The 23,998-nt window shown below is 38.0% G+C and overlaps 1 protein-coding gene across 1 annotated transcript in view; it reads left to right on the forward strand.

Annotated features, from left to right (window-relative positions):
- TIMM44 (translocase of inner mitochondrial membrane 44) overlaps positions 1-23,585 on the forward strand; it is a 57,002-nt gene extending 33,417 nt beyond the window's left edge. The window contains exons 9-13 of the mRNA XM_053703015.1: positions 13,792-13,916; positions 15,273-15,323; positions 19,620-19,709; positions 19,857-19,967; positions 22,923-23,585. Of these exons, the coding sequence (XP_053558990.1) occupies positions 13,792-13,916; positions 15,273-15,323; positions 19,620-19,709; positions 19,857-19,967; positions 22,923-23,042 (497 nt within the window). The 3' untranslated portion in view covers positions 23,043-23,585. The remainder of the gene's footprint in view (positions 1-13,791; positions 13,917-15,272; positions 15,324-19,619; positions 19,710-19,856; positions 19,968-22,922) is intronic.
- Positions 23,586-23,998: the final 413 nt, after the last annotated feature.

Consider the following 23,998-nt stretch of genomic DNA (forward strand, 5'->3'; position numbering starts at 1 on the left):
CTGTCTGTTCATTTGGATCTCATCTCGTTACAGCTCCGGTTAAAATACCACTAACTTCCAGCTGACCTGGATCTTCCTTGGTTTCCAATGGGATCTTTGTTCTCTATCTCGAATTAACCATTTGTGATAGTGATTGTCTCATTGTTGTTTTATTGTTATTTCATTTATGCAATTTTATTTTGAGGTTTTTAGGGATTTTATTGATACTACATTGTCAAACGCCTGATCAGAGTGTTTTTAAATTTTGTTTTAAAAAATATTTCTGTGCACGATTAAGATTGTAATAAAATTTGTTTATTTTTTACCTGCACCATTACTCTGGTTTATCCTTAAGCACATCCCTTAATCAACTACCCAGTTTTCACATATCTGCAAGGAATTATCATTTCCATTGTACCAAGGTAATTTATTGTTTATAGTATACAATAATTAGAACCTTTGCATTACCAATTTTAGCTACACGTTAGCGCCAAGGGTTATTATAGTAATATTCTTATTACTATTGTATGATAGTATTTTTCTCTGTGGAGTTTGAGGATACTCCATTTACCCAGTGGTTTATTGGTAACTCTCCCAGCGCAGGTTGATCACACCCCTCAGTACAGTGTAGTAGACAACCCAAATTATTGATCTAGGCCCATTTTAGTATATTTCATGCCACCATTTCCCCGCCAAATACGATCAAATAAAAAAAAACTATTACATTTTTCACAATTTTAGGTTTCTCACTGAAATTATTTACAAACAGCTTGTGCAATTATGGCACAAATGGTTGCAAATGCTTCTCTAGGATTCCCTTTGTTCAGAAATAGCAGACATATATGGCTTTGGCGTTGCTTTTTGGTAATAATAAGGCCGTTAAATGCTGCTGCGCACCACACTTGTAATATGCCCAGCAGTTAAGGGGTTAATTAGGTAGCTTGTAGGGTTAATTTTTAGCTTTAGTGTAGAGATCAGCCTCCCATCTGACACATCCCACCCCCTGATCCCCTCTGACCCCCCTCACACAGCTCTCTTCCCTCCCCCACCCCACAATTGTCCCCGCCATCTTAAGTACTGGCAGAAAGTCTGCCAGTACTGAAATAAAAAGCATTTTTTTTATTTTTTATTATTTTCTTCATACAGTCTGCAGTGATGGATCCCCCTTACCTTACAACCTCCCTGATCCCCCCCATACATCTCTCTAACCCTCCCCCCTACCTATTTGCCGCCATCTTGGGTACTGGCAGCTGTCTGCCAGTACCCAATTTGCCCCCAAAAATAGGTTTTTTTTAGTTTTTTATTTAAAACATTAGTTTTCTGTAGTGTAGCTGGCCCCCCTCAATAACCTACATCCCTCCCCCTCCCAGATCCCTTACGTGACAATGGAGATCCCTTCCTACAACTGCATCTTTAAGAGGAGTGTATAAGTTGCGTGCACGCGCACGCACACGCACCCAACCGCCCGCCCCCCCCCCGCCGCAACCGCCGAGAGTAATACTTTGGAGCCGATCGGGCAAGAAGTAAGTGATAAAAAACACAAAGGAAACGCAATTAGAAGGGATTTGCTCCCACCCACCAACAAATGTATTAGCCGCAATTGCCGATGCAGAGAGGGCCACAGAGTGGCCCTCTCTGCATCGGTGGATAAAATATGGGATTGCAGTGATGGCTCAATGTTGAGGCATCACTACAATACCTTGTAAGCTGCTGGAAGCGATCAAGATCGCTTCCAGCACTTCAAACAACAGAGGACGTACCAGGTACGTCAATTGTCATTAAGGGGAGATTTTCCTATGACGTACCTGGTACGTCCTCTGTCATTAAGGGGTTAAATATATTTTTATTGAGGTTAAGATACAGTACAAAAATTAGATATACATATAACATATCTGTTCAATAACACATTTTCTGCAATTAAGCCAATGAGGCAGGGTACATGAATATTATGCAAAGTTATACAGTTAACCATTTTCCTGCAGGATGACAGATATCACAATAATTATAGTAATAAACAATCGAAACTGAAACCTCTTTTCAAAGAATACAAGATAATAATAAAATATAGAATAAACCTCTCTCAAGTTGCCTTGGGCCGCTCAAGGACCCATTATGCTAAAATTATCTATAGAGAAAATGATAAACAGTAGTTTTGAATTGAAAAGCTTTAACTCAATTTGCAGGTAATAGTGAGAGTTGTGAAAGCGCGGCATAGGCAAGAGAAGCCGCATAGTTAACCCTCCTAAGCTAGGAGGTATATTATGGAGGGAGGGGAGGAGGTTGTAAGTAAATATGATAAATAGCATATACAGGAAAGGTGTAGGTCAAACCTGCACCATACAGCACACATCACGAGGCAAGGCCGCACAGACCAATAAAGTTGCGGGTATAACAACAAATCATGAGATGCAAAACAAATACGTTAACACTAGCAGTAAACAAGGTATATCAGAGGATCGGACATTTCCAAAGAATGCAAAATAAGCTACTACATCCTGACTCAAGATAAGCAAGCTATAATAAAACAAAGCGTAAGCTGAGACTGCTTAGTATAGTGAGCCCTAAGGCTTTAAGGCGGTATAAAGAATAGGGGTTTATGCACCTCCATTTTAATGGTATAGGTAGAGGGACTGTATGTTGAGGCGCCAGTACTAAGTTAGGGTTTCTCCCTAAGGTGGTTTTGGATAGGAACATTAATCAGGAAATCGTTGTTCCTACTTTGTGTCCTAACCCTTCTCATAAAGAGCGTCTGCTGCACAACCTTGATGTCGTGCGTTGAAGTACTATTTACAGGCGACTAAGGATTTTTGCCTGTCTTCTGCTTTGTTTGTTGTTTTTTCTGGGAAACGCAAGGGTCAGAAAGCTTTTGTGGAACAGATTTGCAAGGCTGCAACTTGGTCCTCTATACACACTTTTTAAAAATGTTATAAGTTTGATACTTTTGCCTCGACTGAGGCTTCTTTTGGGAGAAAGGTTCTTTAAGCAGTGGTGCCTTCAGTTTAAGTACCCTGTCTTTTACCTCCCTTATCATCTGTGTCCTCTAGCTTGGGTATTGATTCCCAATAGTAATTAGAGATGATCCGTGGACTCACCGTGTCATTAGAAAAAAAACTAAATTTATACTTACCTGATAAATTTCTTTCTTTCTTGACACGGTGAGTTAACAGCCCGCCCTGTTTATTTAGACAGGTTTTTTGTGTTGTAGACCTCAAGCACTTCTGCACCTTGTTACTTCCCTTCTCTCTTTTACCTTCTATCGAATGACTGGGGTTGGAGGGAAGGGAGGTGATATTTAAAGGGACAGTCTACACCAGAATTTTTATTGTTTTAAAAGATAGATAATCCCTTTATTACCCATTCCCCAGTTTTGCATAACCAACACAGTTATATTAATATACTTTTAACCTCTGTGATTATCTTGTATCTAAGCCTCTGCAAACTTCCCCTTTATTTCAGTTCTTTTGACAGACTTGCAGTTTAGCCAGTCAGTGCCTTCTCCAAGATAACAGTGTTATTATTATTATTATTATTATTATCGGTTATTTGTAGAGCGCCAACAGATTCTGCAGCGCTATAAACAAAGGGGGAGTACAACAAAATAATTATAGGGTAGAGGGCCCTGCCAATAGTTGCACTGTTGTAGTCAGCTCTTAAGAAGGTGATCTACAAACAGCTGGGCTATTAGGCTTACATGCTAAGAGGGTTCAGGGGATTGCAGTGGAGGAGAGGAAATGGTATTAGGAAAGGTTAGCGTAGGTTGTATGCGTCCCTGAACAGTAGAGTCTTTAGGGAGCACTTGAAGCTTTTAAAACTAGAAGAGTCTTGTGGAGCGAGGCAGAGAGTTCCATAAGATGGGAGCCAGTCTGGAGAAGTCCTGTAAACGGGAGTGTGATGAGGTGACAAGAGACTAGGAGAGTAGGAGGTCATGAGCAGAGCGAAGGGGACGGGAGGGAGAGTATCTGGAGACAAGGTCTGAGATGTAGGGGGGAGCAGTGCAGTTGAGGGCTTTGTATGTAAGAGTGAGAGTTTTGTGTTTGATCCTAGAGGCAAGAGGAAGCCAGTGAAGGGATTGGCAGAGAGGCACGGATTGGCAGAGAGGCACAGCAGATGAAAAGCGACGTGTAAGGAAGATGAGTCTGGCAGAGGCATTCATTATGGATTGTAAAGGAGCTAGGCGGCAGGTGTGGAGACCAGAGAGGACAGAGTTGCAGTAATCAAGGCGGGAAAGAATGAGAGAGTGGATTAAAATCTTAGTTGTGTCTTGTGTAAGGAAGTGTCTAATTTTAGAGATGTTTTTAAGGTGGAAGCGGCAGGCTTTAGCCAATGACTGAATGTGAGGAGTGAAGGAAAGATCTGAGTCGAATGTGACTCCGAGACAACGGGCGTGCGGGGTAGGGGTAATGATGGAGTTGTCGACAGTTATAGAGATATTGGGGGTGGAGAAGGGGGGAAAATGAGGAGCTCAGTTTTGGAGAGATTTAGCTTGAGGTAGTGAGAGGACATCCAGGAAGAGATGTGAGAAAGACAGTGACACGGGTTAGCAAGGAAGGAGATAGTTCTGGTGCAGAGAAGTAGATTTGGGTGTCATCGGCATACAAATGATATTGGAAACCGTGGGACTTAATTAGGGAACCTAGTGATGATGTATAGATTGAGAAGAGAAGGGGACCGAGGACAGAGCCTTGCGGTACTCCGACAGAAAGTGGTGACGGGGCGGAGGAGGCCCCAGAGAAGGCTACACTGAAGGTACGGTTTGACAGATAGGAAGAGAGCCACAAAAGGGCTGTGTCACAGATGCCGAAGGATTGGAGGGTTTGGAGCAGAAGAGGGTGGTCGACAGTGTCAAAGGCTGCGGAAAGATCAAGTAGGATAAGCAGAGAGAAGTGGCCTTTTGATTTAGCTGTAAGTAGGTCGTTGGTGACCTTAACAATAGCTGTCTCTGTGGAGTGATAGGGCCGAAATCCAGATTGCAGCGGGTCAAGAAGGGAGTTTAACGTAAGGAAATGGGATAGGCGTGCATATACTAGTTTTTCGAGAAGCTTAGAAGCAAGAGGGAGGAGGGAAATTGGGCGGTAGTTGGATGGGGAGGTAGGATCAAGGGAAGGTTTTTTGAGGATAGGTGTGACAAGCGCATCTTTCATTGAAGAGGGAAATGTACCAGTGCTGAGGGAGAGGTTGAAAGTGTGTGTTAGTATAGGGGTAAGGGTAGCAGAGAGAGAGGGGAGCAGCTGTGAGGGGATAGGGTCAAGGGGACAGGTAGTGAGGTGAGAGCGTAGTATAAGTGCTGAAACTTCGTCCTCAGTAACAGGGGAGAATGAACTAAGTTTCAGGTTATGAGGGTTGTGGGTGAGTGGGAGTATTTGAGGAGGGGGGAGAGAATGGAATTGTGTTGAGAGCTGATTTCATGTCTGATGGAGTCAATTTTATTAATGAAGTGACTGGCAAAGTCTTGAGCTGACAGAGAAGTTGTATTAGGAAGTGGGGGAGGGCGGAGGAGAGTGTTGAAAGTGGAGAACAGACGTTTTGGGTTTGAAGAAAGATTAGAGATAAGAGTAGAGAAGTAGTGTTGCTTGTGGAGATTAAGGGCAGGGTAGTAGGAGTTCAAGATGAATTTGTAATGAAGAAAATCAGCTGAACTCCGTGATTTTCTCCAATGCCGTTCAGCAGTACGGGAACATCTGCGTAGGTACCGTGTCAGAGGAGTATGCCAGGGCTGGGGATGAGTGTGTGATTTCCTAGCAGTGGTAAGGGGGGCGAGATTGTCAAGGACGCATATAAGGGTGGAATTATAGTGGCAGATAGATTGTTCAGGGCAGGAAAAGGTGGAGAAGGATGAGAGGAGCGGTTGAAGAGAATTAGCAAGTTGTTGCTGATCTAAAGACCTAATGCTTCTGTGAAGTTTGGTGTGAGGAGTAGAAGGTGGGAGAGTTGTATTAAGGGATGATATGTTGCAGGTAAGGAGATGGTGGTCAGAAAGAGGAAAAGGGGAGTTTGAGAAGTTTGAGAGAGTGCATCTCTCATGTAGCTAAAGATCAGGTCAAGGGAGTGACCGTCTTTGTAAGTGGGAGAATCAGTCCATTGTGACAGACCGAAAGAGGAAGTGAGTTGCAGAAGTTGTTTAGCAGATGAGGCAGTGGGATTGTTAAGGGGGATGTTGAAGTCACCAAGAATGAGGGCTGGGGTGTCTGAGGAAAGGAAGTAGGGTAGCCAGGCAGCCAAGTTATCTAGAAATTGAGTTGTGGAGCCAGGGGGTCGGTATATGACTGCAACACGTACAGAGAGAGGGGAGAATAAGCGAATCATGTGGGTTTCGAATGAGGGAAAAGTGAGGGAAGAGATAGGGTGTATTTGTTGAAAGGTGCAACGAGAGGAAAGTAAAATACCTACACCACCTCCTTGTCTATTACCAGACCTAGGAGTGTGGCTGAAGTGGAGACCCCCATGTGACAGAGCAGCAGTGGATGCTGTGTCTAGGGGAGAGAGCCAGGTTTCTGTTAGGGCCAGAAGGTTGAGGGAGCGGGAGATGAAGAGGTCATGTATAGAAGTGAGTTTGTTGCAAACAGAGCGAGAGTTCCAGAGTGCACAGGTGAAAGGGGTAGTGGCTTTACATGCAAGAGGAATGTGAGAAAGGTGTGCAGAGTTTTGTTTTCTGAGTCTGTGGGATGGTACACATGGATGTGCATGGCTTGTCGGTGGTTGGGGACCGGGGTTAGGGGAGATGTCACCAGCAGTAAGTAGAAGCAAGAGGGAGAGTGACATGAGATGAGATACAGATTTGCAGTAGTGAGACTGCTTTTGAGATGAGCTGCAGGGGTAGAGATAGTGTTTAGGAATAGGTAAAGTTCATGAGTAGAAAAGTAAGGTGAGTTTAAGAGAGATGGGCTAATGAACAGTGCAGGTGGAGAGGGAGAAGGAGTAATTTTAATAGTGTAGTTTGTTATAGAGACAAAGGGTTGCAAAAAGGAATATGAATATATTGAGCATTTTTACAGAATTGGGAACCAGTTAAAAACATAAGACACAGAATTACTGTAACAATTGCATGTTATCTGTATGAAATACGTGAACTAACACCCTCTAGTGGTGAAAAACTGTTAAAATGCATTCTGAAAAGAGGTGGCCTTCAAGGTCTAAGAAATTAGCATAGGAACCTCCTAGGTTAAGCTTTCAACTAAGAATACCAAGAGAACAAAGCAAAATTGGTGATAAAAGTAAATTGGAAAATTGTTTAAAATTACATGCTCTATCTGAATCATGAAAGTTTATCTTGGCCTAGACTGTCCCTTTAACAGCTTTGTTGTGGTGCTCTTTGCCTCCTCCTGCTGGCCAGGAGTGATATTCCCAATAGTAATTAGAGATGATCTGTGGACTCACCGTGTCAAGAAATAAATAAATTTATCAGGTAAGCAAGATAAGTTTTTCTATCATTTTACTTTAATAAATCATTTTATTACCTTGTTTTATTCTGTCATTGGCAATAAAAGGGTTAAACAAGGTGTCAAAATACATCTAGGTAAATACCTTGAGGTGTTTTAATTCTAAATATATATATGTTTGTGTAGCAGTTTTGAATAAGGATGACCGCTATTTAGCTTATGGTGCAAGCATAGCAAATTTTAGCATTAAACCAATAATTCTCTTTGTAGTATTTGACTTATATTTGCTATACATTGCCTGAAAACCTAGCCATTTGAGGTATTCCTAAAATCAGGGCAACATAATTAATCTATTTGGGGGTATTTTTCTTTAGCTATACTAGTTTTGTAGAAATGTTTATAAAGAAAACTGGAAAAAAAATGTTTTGATATATTTTCCCCCTATTTTTTTTAGTATTAAATTCCTATTTATCGTTATATTATGTAGCTATATAGGGTATCACAAAAAAGGCCTGCTATTTAAAAAGAGAGTGGATAATTATGGTGAAACCAATACTGAGCAAAAATGGCAAATGCCTGTGTCATTTAAGAACAGAAGCTGGGTACAAACCTATTTCCTTAAGGAGTTAAAGGGACAGCCTTGAGGTTGTTTTGTAAAATGTTCAGTTATGTGTAGTAAAATAACTTTGCAATATACTTTATTTTACCCCTTATCATATAAGTTAGCACTGAAATTTGAGGGTTTTCTAATTCTCAGAGCTTGAAATGCACCCTGTTGATTTCTCAAGGCTAACTCTGCTACATATGTTTCCATATTTAGCCTTTACAGGATAACAACAACACAATGCATTCTATACTAACATTATGACAGTGGCTAGCTTTGTTGTCCACAGACTGAAACCCAGATAGGCTCCTCCAAATAATGCAAATGATGATTTGTTTTAAGACATTTAGACTTGGCTGACACGTTATTCTATAGCAACACAACATAAATGTATTGTAATTATAAGGTGTTCACTGCTTCTTTAACTCCCACAAAATGGTTAAACACATAGGTTAAATCCTACTAGGCAAACAAGCTGAACAGGGCCAGTGATTGACACACACATATATAAATAGATATAAATCTATAGGTAAATTCTTGTATCCATGCTTACATTTTATACGTATCCTATTATATAAAAGGCCAAGTGTGTTTGTCCGAAGCTGTCATGCGCAGTAGAGACAGCGCGATGACAAACACACCTGGCCTTACCTGACATGCTGTTGCGGCGAAAGTGGGCGTGGCCGGCGTGAGAGAGAGGGGAGAGACAGAAAGAGATAGGAAGGAGCTAAAGAGAGGGGAAAGTGCAGAAGGGAGGGAAGATAGAGAGCAAAAGAGAGGGGAAAGATCAAAATTGAGGGAAGAGAGAGAAAAAGAGAGGGATGGAGAGAGAGAGCAAAAGAGAGGGATGGAGAGAGAGAGCAAAAGAGAGGGGAGGGAGAGAGCAAAAGAGAGGGGAGAGAGAGAGCAAAAGAGAGGGGGAGAGAGAGCGCAAAAGAGGGGGAGAGAGAGAACGCAAAAGAGAGGGGGAGAGAGAGCGCAAAAGAGAGGGGGAGAGAGAGAGCGCAAAAGAGAGGGGGAGAGAGAGCGCAAAAGAGAGGGGGAGAGAGAGAGCGCAAAAGAGAGGGGGAGAGAGAGAGCGCAAAAGAGAGGGGGAGAGAGAGAGAGCGCAAAAGAGAGGGGGAGAGAGAGAGCGCAAAAGAGAGGGGGAGAGAGAGAACGCAAAAGAGAGGGGGAGAGAGAGAGCGCAAAAGAGAGGGGGAGAGAGAGAGCGCAAAAGAGAGGGGGAGAGAGAGAGCGCAAAAGAGAGGGGGAGAGAGAGCGCGCAAAAGAGAGGGGGAGAGAGAGCGCGCAAAAGAGAGGGGGAGAGAGAGCGCGCAAAAGAGAGGGGGAGAGAGAGCGCGCAAAAGAGAGGGGGAGAGAGAGCGCGCAAAAGAGAGGGGGAGAGAGAGAGCGCAAAAGAGAGGGGGAGAGAGAGAGCGCAAAAGAGAGGGGGAGAGAGAGAGCGCAAAAGAGAGGGGGAGAGAGAGAGCGCAAAAGAGAGGGGGAGAGAGAGCGCAAAAGAGAGGGGGAGAGAGAGCGCAAAAGAGAGGGGGAGAGAGAGCGCAAAAGAGAGGGGGAGAGAGAGCCAAAAGAGAAGGGGGGGGAGAGAGCGCAAAAGAGAGAGACAACGCAAAAGAGAGGGGGGAGCGAGAGAGCGCAAAACGGGGGAGAGAGAGTGTAAAAGAGGGGGTAGAGAGCGCAAAAGAGAGGTGGTGCGAGAGCACAAAAGAGAGGGGGAGAGAGAGAGCAAGGGGTGAGACCGCTGTACTGCAAAAAATGGCCCATGTGAACGGGCTTTAGGACTAGTTATCAATAATTAAATGCATTTTTTTATTTTAATTGGTATAACATTTCTTCATAACACACACACACCTGAAATTAAAGCACCTGCTTTCTCACGAGATATGAAAACCAATGTTGGTCCCAATTTAAGGTTGTAGAATGTGGTTTTCCTGTCCACATGGTAAACTTTTGCTTTGGAAAATTATAGACTTACCAATTAGGACATTTTATCACGGTAAACAATTGTTTTATATATTTTCTAATGTAAAATATGGTGCCGTCCTCCTGTGGAGAAATAATGGTGATTTCTTCTAATGCAAGCTAATCATTAATATGTATGTGGGGGTGGATTTACCAGACAGTATAATTTTTAAAGTTAAAGTGGTGGTACATCCTAGCGTTTGTGAAATGCTAGGATTTACCAGTGCATCAAATAAAGGGGACTTTCAGTTATGAAGTATAAAATACTTAAAGTGACAGTCAATCCAAGCGTTTTTGCAACGCTAGGATTGACTATTGAAACAAATAACATACTTCATGCAGAAAGCTCCTTTATTTGTTTCAAGCGATCGACGTTCTGCTGTTTTGCTAGAGAGGTGACGTTTTCACCTCTTAGCGAATAGCCGTGCAGGAAATCCGGCTTGGTGCCCATGGGAAACAGATTTCCCTCACGCTATTTACTAAGAAGTGAAAACGTCATCTCTTAGCAAAATACATTTCTGCAGTGGGCTGCCTGAACAGCTAAGGTTGCAAAAGTTGCTTTCTGACCTATCTGGAGAGTGTGGGACAGGCACATATTTACTTAATGGCAAGAGGTGTTGATGTCCCTTTTAAATAGAATTGGCAAAAATCCTAACTTGGATTTAGTAACCGCTAAGTCTTCATCTGTATCCATGTTAGAATATAAAAATAATACTAATGTTGGGCTTCTAGTCTGATAGTAACAACTGATTGTAAAAGGTTTATTTTTTATTGTAACGTGATAAGGCATTGCATATAAAATCTGCTGTTTTTATTTTTATAGAACACACTATATTTAACTATTCCCTCACTATTCTCTTTCTAAAAAAACCTGTAAATAATATCATATTTGTTAAAATATGTATCAAAATTAAATTTACTACACTAAACCTAATTTTGCTGCAGAAATCACTTGTAATTGTAGATTTTTTCTTTTAATAGAAAGAGCTTTATTTCTTTAACTCTATCTTTTTTTTTTTATTTGAATGTTTTTTTTAAGATATTTTCATTTATCAATAAAACTATCAATTTAAAAAAAAAAAGAACTGCAATCACTTGAAACAAATAAAGGAGCTTTCTGCATGAAAGTCCCCTTTATTTGTTTCAATAGTCAGCGTTTCAGAAAACGCTTGGATTCACTTTCACTTTAATCCTGAAAGTTCCTTTATTTGTTTGCAGTGTTCCCCACTTCCCACAGCAGAAAGCTATTTTGTCAATGAGGTGACATTTCCACCTCTTAGCCAATAGCCGTACGGGCCAGCTGGCATTATGCTGATAGCTAGCACACTATTGGCTAATGACACCTCACTGCAAAATAGCATTCTGCCGTGGGAGGCCTGAGGCGCTCAACGCCATTAATGCTGCAGACAAAGCAACTTTCGTTATGAAGTATTTTATATTTCATCACTGAAAGTCCCCTTTATTTGTTGCACTGGTAAATCCTAGCATTTCACAAACGCTGGGATTTACCATCACTTTAAGGTTACCAAGACAAGAAGGAGGAGAAAAAAAAGAGACCGACTGTGAGAGATACAGGAGGGGGAATTCGGACAAAACTTCCACAAGTTTAAACATTACACTATGTGCACGTCATATCACACTGACATTTGTTTCCACAGCTATGGGTAGAAAAACGTTTTTTTCTAACTTTGTAACAAGGAGGAATTAAAGCAATAATTTAGCATCTTAGCATAAATCGTTGCAGCCATTTTTCTAGACCGGTAGTAGTAACGCATGGAAACGTTTTTTTTTTTTTTCCCTTTGGGTAGTGATGATATCAAGTCCTCTTTGTACCAAAAAACAAATACCTTAATCTGAAGTCAGACAGCTGTATTATATTCAGCCTAGTAATAAAACCAAGGCTCTTCCATGTTACATTAGTAACACACATGCGTTCACACCATCCTTGTGCACAATGCTTCCTAACTACACTTATGATTTAGATGTATTAGAAGTTTATGCATAATTACTTGGGTCACTGATATTTGATGTTATTCCCGGCTTGCTGTTTGCTGCATATACAATCATGATATGTATGTATGCCTGTTTTGTGGGTGATAATTCATTGTTTCAATATTGTTGCTTTACATTGTTTGGATTTTATTGGTTTTGGTTTCTTAGGCTGATTATTACAAAAGAGCTTGGTATATCCTGAGTAGGGATGGGCGAATGTGTTTATATTCGAATTTGAATATTGCATTTATTAAGCACAGTTGTAGAATAGAAATACTATTTCGAATTTGAATCTTACATTCGAATTTGAATGTCACATTCAAATTCGAATATTACTTTTTCGAAATTGAATGAATACATAGCTAAACATTCTATTATTTGAACAAATATTTTCGAATTGTATTGAAAAATTCGAAAATGAAAATTCAAAAATAGAATGTTAAAATGTTATATAAACGTTCGAAATTCGAACAAACGAATGTATCAAAATTCGTTTTAAATTTCTAATTTTTAGAAACATTCGCACATCCCTAATCCTGAGTGCTATGTTATATGTGTGTAAATGACGTGTTTATCCTGACCTACTAAGGTTTCATTGCACTTTGTGTCTTTTTTTTTCAGTACCATCACGCGCACACTTTTTTTTTCTAGAATATTTGTACAAAACAACATAATTTATCAACTTGAACCACAACCAACATGAATTTCCTATCTCAATTATACCCTGAAATTAAATATCTAGTCTAAAATATTTTAGTGCCTTGGGTGCTGAATGCATTTAACTACTGATGCATGAATATAAGTAATGAAGAATATATATTAAATAACAATAAATGTGATTATATACTGTACATCAGGGATAGTCATATTCCTATTCATAACACAAAGGGGCTGCAGATCAATATTTTAGAAGCCTTAAAGGGATACTAAACCCACATTTTTTTCTTTCATGATTCAGATAGAAAATGCAATCTAAGTAACTTTCTAATTTACTCCTATTATTAAAAAATGTTGTTCTATTGCTATCTTTATTTTAAAACCAAACATTTTGCTTAGGAGCCGGCCCATTTTTGGTTCAGAACCTGGGTAGTGCTTGCTGATTGGTGGCTAAATGTACCCACCAATCAGCAATCACTATTCAGGGTGCTGAACCTAAAATGGGCCGGCTCCTAAGCGTAAATTCTTGCTTTTAAAATAAAGATAGCAAGAGAACGAAGAAAATTTGATAATAGGAGTAAATTAGAAAGTTGCTTAAATTGCATGTTCTATCTGAACCAGGAAAGAAAAAAATTGGGTTTAGTATCCCTTTAAGTGCTGCATATAAGTTATTTTGCACACAAAAAGTAATATATTATCCTATAAGGTCCAGTGGCTGTATTAAGTTAAGGTTTAAGGGTACCTTCTATCTGCTGTTTTCCCTCCAGAGGGCCAACTTGTTTACTCATCCACCAGAAGTCCCCAAGGCACGCATTTTTAGTTCCACTTTTTCAAGGTACCACAAAAACGATGGTACACGTCCTTAGTTCTGCTTGATTCAGGGGGGGGGCACAAAAAGAAGTGCAGAGGGCCACGTGTGGCCATCCCTTTTCTACATCATACTAAGAAATTTCTGTTCTATACCCCAGAAACCCAGAGGAATAGTATTGTCACAGTGTCAGATAACAGTCGAGAATGTTGAATTAAATTTCTATAGTAATGTTATGTTTATCTCATGGTATTAGAATTATATATATTTTTTTTTAAAACACAAATTAAAAAAGTAGTCCTTGCCCAAAAAAATTCTGAGGTTTGTATTTCTTGTGATCCTCTCAGCACTATGGCCTGTACAGCGCTGTCCATATCAATCCCTGTTTTAATGTTACCTTTCATTTTCAGGGGGGCTGTTTTCCAAGACAGAAATGTCAGAGGTCTTGACAGAGATTCTGAAGGTTGACCCAAGCTTCGACAAGGATAAGTTCCTGAAATTATGTGAGAGAGATATCATACCCAACATACTGGAGGTATACCTGAAATTTGTATAGTTTGTTATTAAACCTGTCACTGAGTCAGTCTGAGACTTAAAGGGACAATAATGTCAAAGTATTCTCTTGGCATCTTTTGTTGAAGAGCATACCTTGGTATGCTCAGGAGCAGCAGTGTACTACTAGGGGCTAGTTGATTGGTGACAGCACATATATTCCTCTTGTCATTAGCTCATCTGATGTGTTCAGCTAGTTCCCAGTAGTGTGTTGCTGCTCTAGCTGATGAAAAATTAAAGGGACATTAAACTGCTGGGTACAACTACAATAACATGGCTACTATTCAAAATGCTATTGCTTTTCCTCCTGTACCTGCAGCTCTTTTTAAAGCTGTTCTCTTATTTTAGGACAAAGAGAAATAAAAAGAAGGCGCCTCTTGGGGTAATACAATTTCACAATGTAGAATTTTTCCCTCTATGTGGCAAATAATATACTCACAAGTGGAGCAGCAGCAAACAAACTGAGATCTCACAGTGTCTCAGCTCACTGAACCAGGGTGTGGAGTCTGCAACTCCCAGCTGGGCTCAATCCGCCTCACAGGAATAATGATGTGAACACAAATGGTTTTAAACAAATAAAACACCATTAGATAAGCATATCTAGCTCTTAATTATATTATATCATTATTAAGAGCTAGATATGCATTTCCACATAAAGGAAAGAATTGCACAAAGAGGCCCTTTCTTTTTATTTCTCTTTGTCTTAGATCATCTTGTGCATGTTTTGGAGAAGAGCGGCCACTATAGTTTCCTAATAACAAGACTATCTTTGGGAACATTTGGATTACAGAATCTAGAAGAAAAAACTGCATTTTATACTGGGTGCCGCCATCTTGTAACTCATGTATTGTTGCATCATGTAACAGAAGCAGTATGCTGCTTTACCAGATCTGTGATGTTACCAGCTTTTTGACAGCTGTACCTTATACTTCAGTTAAGCTCACATAAAAGAGAGCAGAAGTTACATTTTTGAAGTTTTTTGCATGGTTTAAAAGTTACATAACCATTATAAGTTCCAAGATGGCGGCTCACAGTGTAAATATTCAGAGCTTCCCTAACTAATACGTGTAATGGGTTAAATCAAAAGAACAACTGTAAAGACAGGTACATGAGTAAAAACAATATCATGGTAAATATTAACCATCCTACTTTAGTTGTACTCAGCAGTTTAATGTCTCTTTAATTTTGACATTACTGTCCCTTTATCTGAACAAAATGTAATTATTTCTATATATCTAACCGTATATAAGAACTATTGATTTTGAAATTGTTAAATGACAGATATTGTATTTTCATTAATCATGAAGTACACATGCTAATGAATGTTATCTTATTGTAGTCCCTGATTAGAGGTGACCTCGATGTCCTTAAAGACTGGTGCTATGAAGCGGTAAGTGGCCTCTCCATTTAGTGAAATGTTTAGTCTTTAGATCTCCTTTCCTGAATGATGTTTGCTTCTATTAGACATGTGCAAAAATGAGTTTCTCATTTGTTTGCAAAACAAATAAACACATTGAAAGTAATTAAAGTGAAAGTAAAGTTAGGTGGTCAGCTATTCACAGTTACATCGTTTAGTTAAAAGTAATAGGAGTTTAATTCATTGTTTTTCGGTAATCTTACTCTAACATTTTCGCCGCAAATAAACGGATATTTTTCCGATTTTAAAATCATCCAGTTTTTCAATACCTATTTCACTTCCTTGTCATGTTTAGATTTTATCCAATTGACTTTCTGGCTGATTGGCGGCCGTGAGGCTACGTCATCATAACATCTAATCTATTGCGCATGCGCCCAATCTGTTATACCCAGTATTCTGTCATGCGCACAGAATTTTTGCTATTCATTCAGTACTGTTTCCAAATCAGTTGACACATGCACATTGAATAATGGGTCAGAACAAAAGCGCATGCGCATTGCAGTTCTGATCGCCGATTCACGCTTGCTCAATGCGTTTAGTGATTGTGAACAAGCATTTCAGCTACGTATAGAGCGGGTGGGACCACTATACGTAAAGGCCAGAAAATACAGGAAGAGGAGGGTGGGCGGAGCAAGGCCGAACACGGTAGGGAAATAAGATATTAAAATTTAACTTAAATTGTAAAAAAAACAAAACAAAAACATAGCGACCCTTATATATTATTGATAAAGATAAAATTTAGGTGTTGCAGAGGTTACAAATTTACTTTCACTTTAATTTATTTAGTTTAATGTTTTTATTAAAGGTTTTGTAAACCCATTTTTTTCTTTCATGATTCATATAGAGCTTTCAATTTAAAGTAAGATTTTAACTCTGAAAATTGTGCTTTTTATAATTCCAATAAAATTCTATTGTAATTCAGACAGAACAATTTTACAAAAGTTTTAAATTTACGAATATTATCGAATTTGCTTAATTCCCATGGTATTCTTGGTTGAAGATATGTGTCTAGAGCACTACATGGCAGGAAATAGTGCCGCCTTATAATGATCCAAACATGTGCTCGCTCAAGAGAATGAAGATAATGTTATAATAGAAGTAAATTAGAAAGTAGTTTAATTGTGCACGGTCTATGTGTATCATGAGAGAAAAATTTGGGGTTTCATGTCCCTTTAACAGATAAGAACTTCAAAACAATCCACTTACTACTAGCATAATGACCATGATTAGCTTTGTCAGCTGCAGGCTTAAACCCTTCTAAATGAGGCAAGTGGTGGGTGGAGTTTGGCTATTGAAAAACAACTGCAGCAAACAATATGTTAATTTGTTCGTAAATGTTTAGAATTGACTGATATGTTGTTCATTCGCAACATAACAGAAATATCTTGTAATTACAAGATGTTTACTGTCGCTTTAAAATAGACACTAAATTAGCAAATTTTGATCATAATTAGTTCAAATTCTTTCATTCTTTTTAAAAAAAAAGTATTGACAAATGAATAACATAGTAATTTGTGCAAATAAAATAGTTTCCATGTTCTGTTAAATTTACCATCACAAGCAAATTCTTTGTAAAATGTGTAACCATTTACAAATCCGTTTGTGTCAGGCTTTATATTGAATGAGCAAAAAGCTTCCAAAATAATTTAACCTCTTGTAATAAATTAGTTAACCATTTAGATGAGTCAGGTGTACCCTGCTACAGAGGATGAAAATAATTCATGTGTTGGCATTAAATACCCGTTATTAAGAAAGCCAATGCTAATAGCCATTGCAACAAACCATTTGAGGCTTAAAGGGACATAAAAACATGTTTTTCTTTCATGATATTGATAGAGTCCTTTGCTGAAAAGGTTACGTAGGTAGGCTCAGTAACTGCTGATTGGTGGTTGCACCTATATCCCTCATGTTATTGGCTCGTCCAAAGCTTTCAGCCAGCTCCCAGTAGTGCATTGCTGCTTCTTTATCAAAGGATACCAAGAGAATTAAGCAAATTAGATAATAAAAGTAAATAGGAAAATTGCATAACATTGTATGATCTATCTGAATCATAAAAGGAAAATATTGGGTTTCATGTCCCTTTAATAATCCACTATGGTAATCGGTGCTGTTGTGATGTAGTCACTGTATTATATTTGTTTTACTGTCCTCAATTACAAAGGTGCTTTAAGGGTATATGAGTAAGTGTAACATGTTTGTTTGGCATGGCATGAGTAAGGGATTGTCTCTATGAAATTAAAAATGAGACTTTCATGATTCAGATAGAACATGCAATTTTAAGAGACTTTCAAATTTGCTCCTATTACTCTGTTCTCATTGTATCGTCAATAAAAAGCATATCTATGTAGGCTGAGGAGCAGCAATGCACTACTGGGAGCCAGCAGGGAATTAGTGGCTACACTCATGCCTTTTGTCATTGGCTCACGAAATGTATTCAGCTAGCTCCTAGTATTGCATTGCAGCTCAGGAGCTGACTTTAACTATGCTTCTAACTAACTTAAAGGGTCAGTCTACACCAGAATTTTTATTGTTTAAAAAGATAGATAATCCATTTATTACCCATTCCCTAACACAGTTATATAAATACACTTTTTACCTCTGTGATTACCTTGTATCTAAGTCTCTGCAAACTGCCCCCTTATTTCAGTTCTTTTGACAGACATCGATTTTAGCCAATCAGAGCTGGCTCACCTGAACTCCACGTGCGTGAGCACAAAGTTATCTATATGACACACATGAACTAACACCCTCTAGTGGTGAAAACTGTCAAAATGCCCTGAGAGAAGAGGCGGCCTTCAAGGGCTTAGAAATTAGCATATGAACCTCCTAGGTTTAGCTTTCAATTAAGAATACCAAGAGAACAAAGCAAAATTGGTGATAAAAGTAAATTGGAAAATTGCTTAAAATTACATTCTCTGTCTGAATCATGAATGTTTATTTTGGACTAGACTGTCCCTTTAAGTTGACTTGAAAGAAGCATGGTCTGAAACAGAAAAGGGAAAAGTAAACTGATGAAAAAAAGGCACCAATGACCTACTATGAAACCATAGTGGCACAATTCCTGTAGCAGATAAGGAACATTGAGTATAAATAGATGGCACTAACATTGGTGGTGGAAACAGAATACACATTGACAGTGTAATACCATATGATTTGGATATCTGGGTCTTGGCCCCGCATTATTAGCTTTTTTTATCCCATTGGTGAGAATCTAAATTAGCATTGTTTGTGTAATTGCACTTACTTACAGCATTAGAAATATTTTATGCAGGGAAACTATACAACGATCACAGTGCTTTCTATGTCCTGCTGCAACAACTAATCAATATAATCGATAATAATCGATTATGAAAATAATTGTCAACAAATCTAATAATCGATTAGTTGGTTTGCAATTAGTTTGTGCACCAGCTGCTTCACTCCATTAAGCTCCTGCACATGGTATTGTGTTTTATGCCCTTTGCCTAAAGGACTTCTACAGAGGTTTACTTTTCACTTTTTCAGAACAGTATAAGTTTGACTTTTTTAAAAAAAAATTTTTTTTTATTAATTGTAATATGTACCAAATTCAACCTCTATAAGTATATATCTGTTATTTTAATTGCAGACTAGGTATTTTTTCCCTAACTTTATAGCTGGTTGTTTACCATTGCATAGAGATATTCAAGATATTTTTACGTTATAATGAAGTCCAGACTTACTTTAAGAGGCCCCTTGCCAAGGAGGAATCACTTTGCATTGTTGGAGAGTTAACAAAGATAAATATTCCACCTTGGTAAAATTGGCAAAACCCTACTTATGAATCTCAGACACCTCAACACTATCTGAGTGCCCTTTCTCTGCTGCAGGCAAAATAGCTTGCAAAAAAAAAGAGCAAGCCTAAGCCAGAAGCATGTGGTCATGTTGACATTTTTACATTTCAATGCAAGGTTTCTGAAAGTGTGAATAACATAATGTTATAAACAGTGATCTTCTACCACTTTCTAGTTCTACCACTTTTGAAACCGTTCATGGTTTTGTTTAGCTTAATTATAAAAATTTATTCTGATGCATAAACATTGGACAAACAGTTGTGTTAATGTAAAGTTTTAGTCTGAAGTTTATATTTGTAACACTCAGTATGTGGATTTTATTTTAAATATAGGAAAAAATGTTTGTTTTTTTGTCTGAATAGTCGATTAATCGAAAAAATAATCGGCCGATTAATCGATGATGAAAATAATCGTTTGTTGCTTGTCTGTTGTGTAACCAAGCTTTGTTTCATTTCAGACGTACAGTCAGCTAGCACATCCCATTCAGCAGGCCAAAGCCATGGGCCTTCATTTCCACTCCAAGATCCTAGATATTGACAATATTGATGTGAGTTCCCTTCAACTTCTCTATAGAATAATACAGAGATTAAAGATCTCCCTTTCACTGGAGGGACAGTGCTCACCATATTGAATGTTGCCTAATGAGATACTCTGGCACCGTCGTAATTTAACTTTTTCTATTTATTTTTTCCAGCTGGCAATGGGAAAGATGATGGAGCAAGGGCCAGTTCTTATTATAACTTTTCAGGCTCAACTTGTCATGGTTATCTCAAACCAGAAAGGAGAGGTTGTGGAAGGTGACCCTGTAAGTGCAGCAGCGATACGCAAATTGTGATTGACCGTTATTAAAGCTGTATTTCAAATACACAACAAAGGAGTTTACATACAATAAAAAAGACAGAATGCGAGTGTGTATTTGCAAAGAGATGTGATTGTGCTTGAACTATGTCAAATTCTTCATGGGTTTGTTTACATTTAAATGGATATTTAAAGGGATTTGAAAAGTTTTCATGTTACTTATATTAACAGATTCACTTGTTCTAATCGTATTCTTTGTTTAAGTAGCATGTACGTGACTGGAGAACGAATTGTCAGCACTTTTGCTAGAATGCTTTTGAGCACTAGATGACAGCAGGATTTGCACAATGTATAGCATTGTTAAAAGCATTCTTGCAAAAATGCTGGCATACAGTTCTTCCGACATGTGCAATCCCCTACCTGCTTTTAAACAAAGGATACCAATAGAATAAAGTAAATTTGATAATATACATAAATCAGAAATTTTTATTTTTTTATTTTTAATAGTACTCTCTGAATCTGCAGACTTAGAGTTTCACTGCTTTTATGTAAAAAAAAATCTTACCCCACACTCCCTAGAAGGCCGAAAAGCAGATTTTTTTACCTGTAAATCAAATAGCTGGTTTAGGCAGTTTACAGCATTTTGAAAACCTAGGATACAGATTTTGCTTGTTGGCGTTTTAATCTCTTTTTAAAGTTATCAATCTTAACAACTACATTTTGCAAATTTAAGTATTTTGTAAAAATACTTCTAATAATAATTCAGATACACAGCTATACATTTCAAGCACGACTGTTATGCCTTATTTAATGTAACTGTGTATTCAGAGCCAGTTAGTTAGTGTTTTATTATAAATCAACCAATTTTCATGAAGTTATCATCCAGCTTAATCCTAAAAAGAAGATTGAAAATTTTCTGGAAAAATCAAACTAAACAGATACTTTTTAGGGAGGGTCATATGATTCACAGATGTTAGATTTTTAATATTCTCTTGTTTTATACATTAAGGAGAACATTTCTAAGTATCATCTTTCTAAACAAGGATATGTCTAGTAATTGTCAGTTTGTGCTTTAATTATATTGTTGTCACTTACACAATATGGTTTGAAGGATGGGAAAGACTTTTATTCTGTTCGCTCCACTCAATGGCAGATGATTAAAAAGCTATCAGCATTTTAAAAAGCATCAATCTAAATTAGTATTGTCTTGATATACAGTTTTGAATTAATTATTAATGTGATTCAGTCTAAATGAGCTTTCTGACTTCAGATCATTTGATCTTTTATTAATGCACCTACTCTGCAAATATAGCATGTAATGACCCCTTCAAATTTACATAGGACAAGAAAATTACTCAGTTTGGGACAGAAGTGGCCATCTCTTCTGATGTTTGAAAAGTTGTATCTAGTTGTTCTTTTGAATGTCACCATTATGTGAACAGACACAGCCTTTCTTATTATTTAAAAGGACAGTGTACTATATTTTTCCCCACCTTTAATGTGTTCTCAATAATCCATTTTATCTGCTGGAGTGCATTCAAGTGTTATCAAATAACTCCTTTACCTTTATTTTGTCATTTGAAAAGGCTGCATTTCCTTTTGAAACCATCACCTATACTGAAAAGATCAATATGGCAGTACAAGCTATTTAAACAAAAGGCAGTCAAAGAAATTAACTCCCCTGGGGAATGTGGAACTGAGAGACCTGTTCTTGAATCAGCTTTAAATACAACCAATTCTTATCTGCTGCTTGCCTGAGTACACTGTCCCTTTAAATGAATTTATTTTGATAACGAGCAAAGTAGACATCTACCCTCTCTGGAGAGCATTCCAAGGAATTCAGGAAACTGAACCTTCTTTGCTGCCTAGTTGTTTGCTTGATATATTCAGGAGCTCATTTATGTCTGTCCCTAATTGGCCAAAGCAAAGTAAATACAGTACACTTAAAGGGACATAATACTTATATGCTGCATCACTTTCAAGTGATATAGCATATAACTGTAAAATGCTGACAGCAAAATATAACTATGTAAAAAGGGAAGATATTTTACCTCACAATTTCTTTAGCTCACTAGATTAAGTGCTGTCTAATCAGTTCTACTTTAGCTGTTGTCCAGCTGCAAGTTGGAATAAAAAAAGGAAAAAATGAACAGCAGCTGATCAGCATCAACAGTGCTGAGGTCATGATCTGTTTTACTGTGATCTCATGAGATTTAATAGTAAACTTCCTTAAACTGAATAGAGAAATACCATGTGTGCATGAAGCTCGCTCCATTGCATGTCCCGGGACAGACATACTGATTTGCTACTTAAAGTCCTTTACAATGGGATGTGAATACCTAGAACATTTTGAGGTAAAATATCTTTCTTTTTTACATAGAGATGGTCGGATGATATTTTCTAGTCAGCTTTTTACAGCTATGCTTCATCACTTTCAAGTGTTTTCAACATTTGGGTATCATGTCCCTTTAAGAGGCTTTTCAATTGGTAAATCGCTGGACTACAAAACAAACCAAAGTTTTCTGTTATGTATTTAAAAAAATGTTAAAAAGCTAGTTGTTCCCTTGCTTGTTAAACTTGTTTTTTAAATTAAAAAGTACACGCCTTAAGCACTATATGACTGTGTTTGCAACAATGTTTTGCATATAGTGCTGAAGACACATGCACGCTCCTGAGCCTACCTCAGTTTACTCCAATGGAAACATTTCGACAGAGGTTGCCAAAAGAAGAAAGCTAAATTTGACAGAAGTAAATTGGATTTACTTTGTCTGACGATGCTTAATTTGACTTCCATGTTTTTTTAAGATTAAAGGTTGTATCTTTTTTTGAAAAGCTATACCTATGTTTTTACTTTTATCTATCTCTGCTCCTGTATGTTACTACCCTTCCGTTTTATTAATTTTTTTAATAAAAATGTATGATTAATTTTTCAGTTGCTAACATATTCTCTTTTTGTTGCCAGGACAAGGTTTTACGGATGTTGTATGTATGGGCCCTCTGCCGAGACCAGGACGAACTAAACCCTTATGCGGCCTGGAGACTCTTAGATATATCTTCGTCTGCCTCAGAACAGATTCTCTGAGAGAGAAGAGCCCTTAGTGATTAGCTACTGTGCCTCCATCATCTGCCATTTGAATGCAGAAATTCAAAGAGGAAACAGACATTCAGATGGACCTTTGTGTTCTGCTAGCTAAGCAGCAACATACTATATAAGACTTTCTCCTTCCAGGAGGGAGTACAGTTTACTACCATATTGGTTAGATCTGCCAACATTTGATTGAAGATACTTTTTTTTGATTACTTACAGTGTCTGCTTATTTAAAGAAAGTGAATTGCTCCAAGGACCAAAGTGAAATAGTGGCAGTGACAAGGTTATAGGGTCTGAACATCCAACTTGTTTGTCCTAGAACCTTTTATGTTCTTAAGGAATAAGAAAGCCAACCTATTATAAAATATACTTTTGGTGTCAAATAGCCTTGAAATGGTTCACCAAAAACCAAGAACCTGAGTCTTGTTTAGTTGACCATATGTTATTTCTTCACTCACTTTCTATAAGCAGACCTTCTGGGATAATTGTAACAATATATTTAATATACCCTCAGAATAAATTCAAGTTGTAAGTCAATGTTAAAGCAGCTAAGTCTTTTCAGTTTTCATAGTTATTTGTGTAAAACACACACTAATCATTTCTCTATAAATTGCCTTATGTGCAGATTTTTCTTAGTATTATTAACGTGCAGAAAATCACAGCTATTATGTGTATAGATTAACAGTTGTTATTATAGTACAATGTTTCCTAAAATATGTTTAGTTGAGCCCAATTTGTACCATCTTTTGTAATTTAGTAGTCCACAAGACATTTGTCACAAGACATTTGTCACAAGATCATTCTTTCAATGGAAAGTGATTCACAAGTGGACAAGTTTTTGGATAGCAATAGTAGGAATTATTTGATTTAGGATAGGAAAACCACATTCATTACAGTGCTCGTCAAAGAAAATGTTGCCAGAATGGCATTATGAAGTAGCCAGTCGGGGG

The sequence above is a fragment of the Bombina bombina genome, chromosome 2, assembly GCF_027579735.1.
Source record: "Bombina bombina isolate aBomBom1 chromosome 2, aBomBom1.pri, whole genome shotgun sequence".
NCBI lineage: Eukaryota > Metazoa > Chordata > Amphibia > Anura > Bombinatoridae > Bombina > Bombina bombina.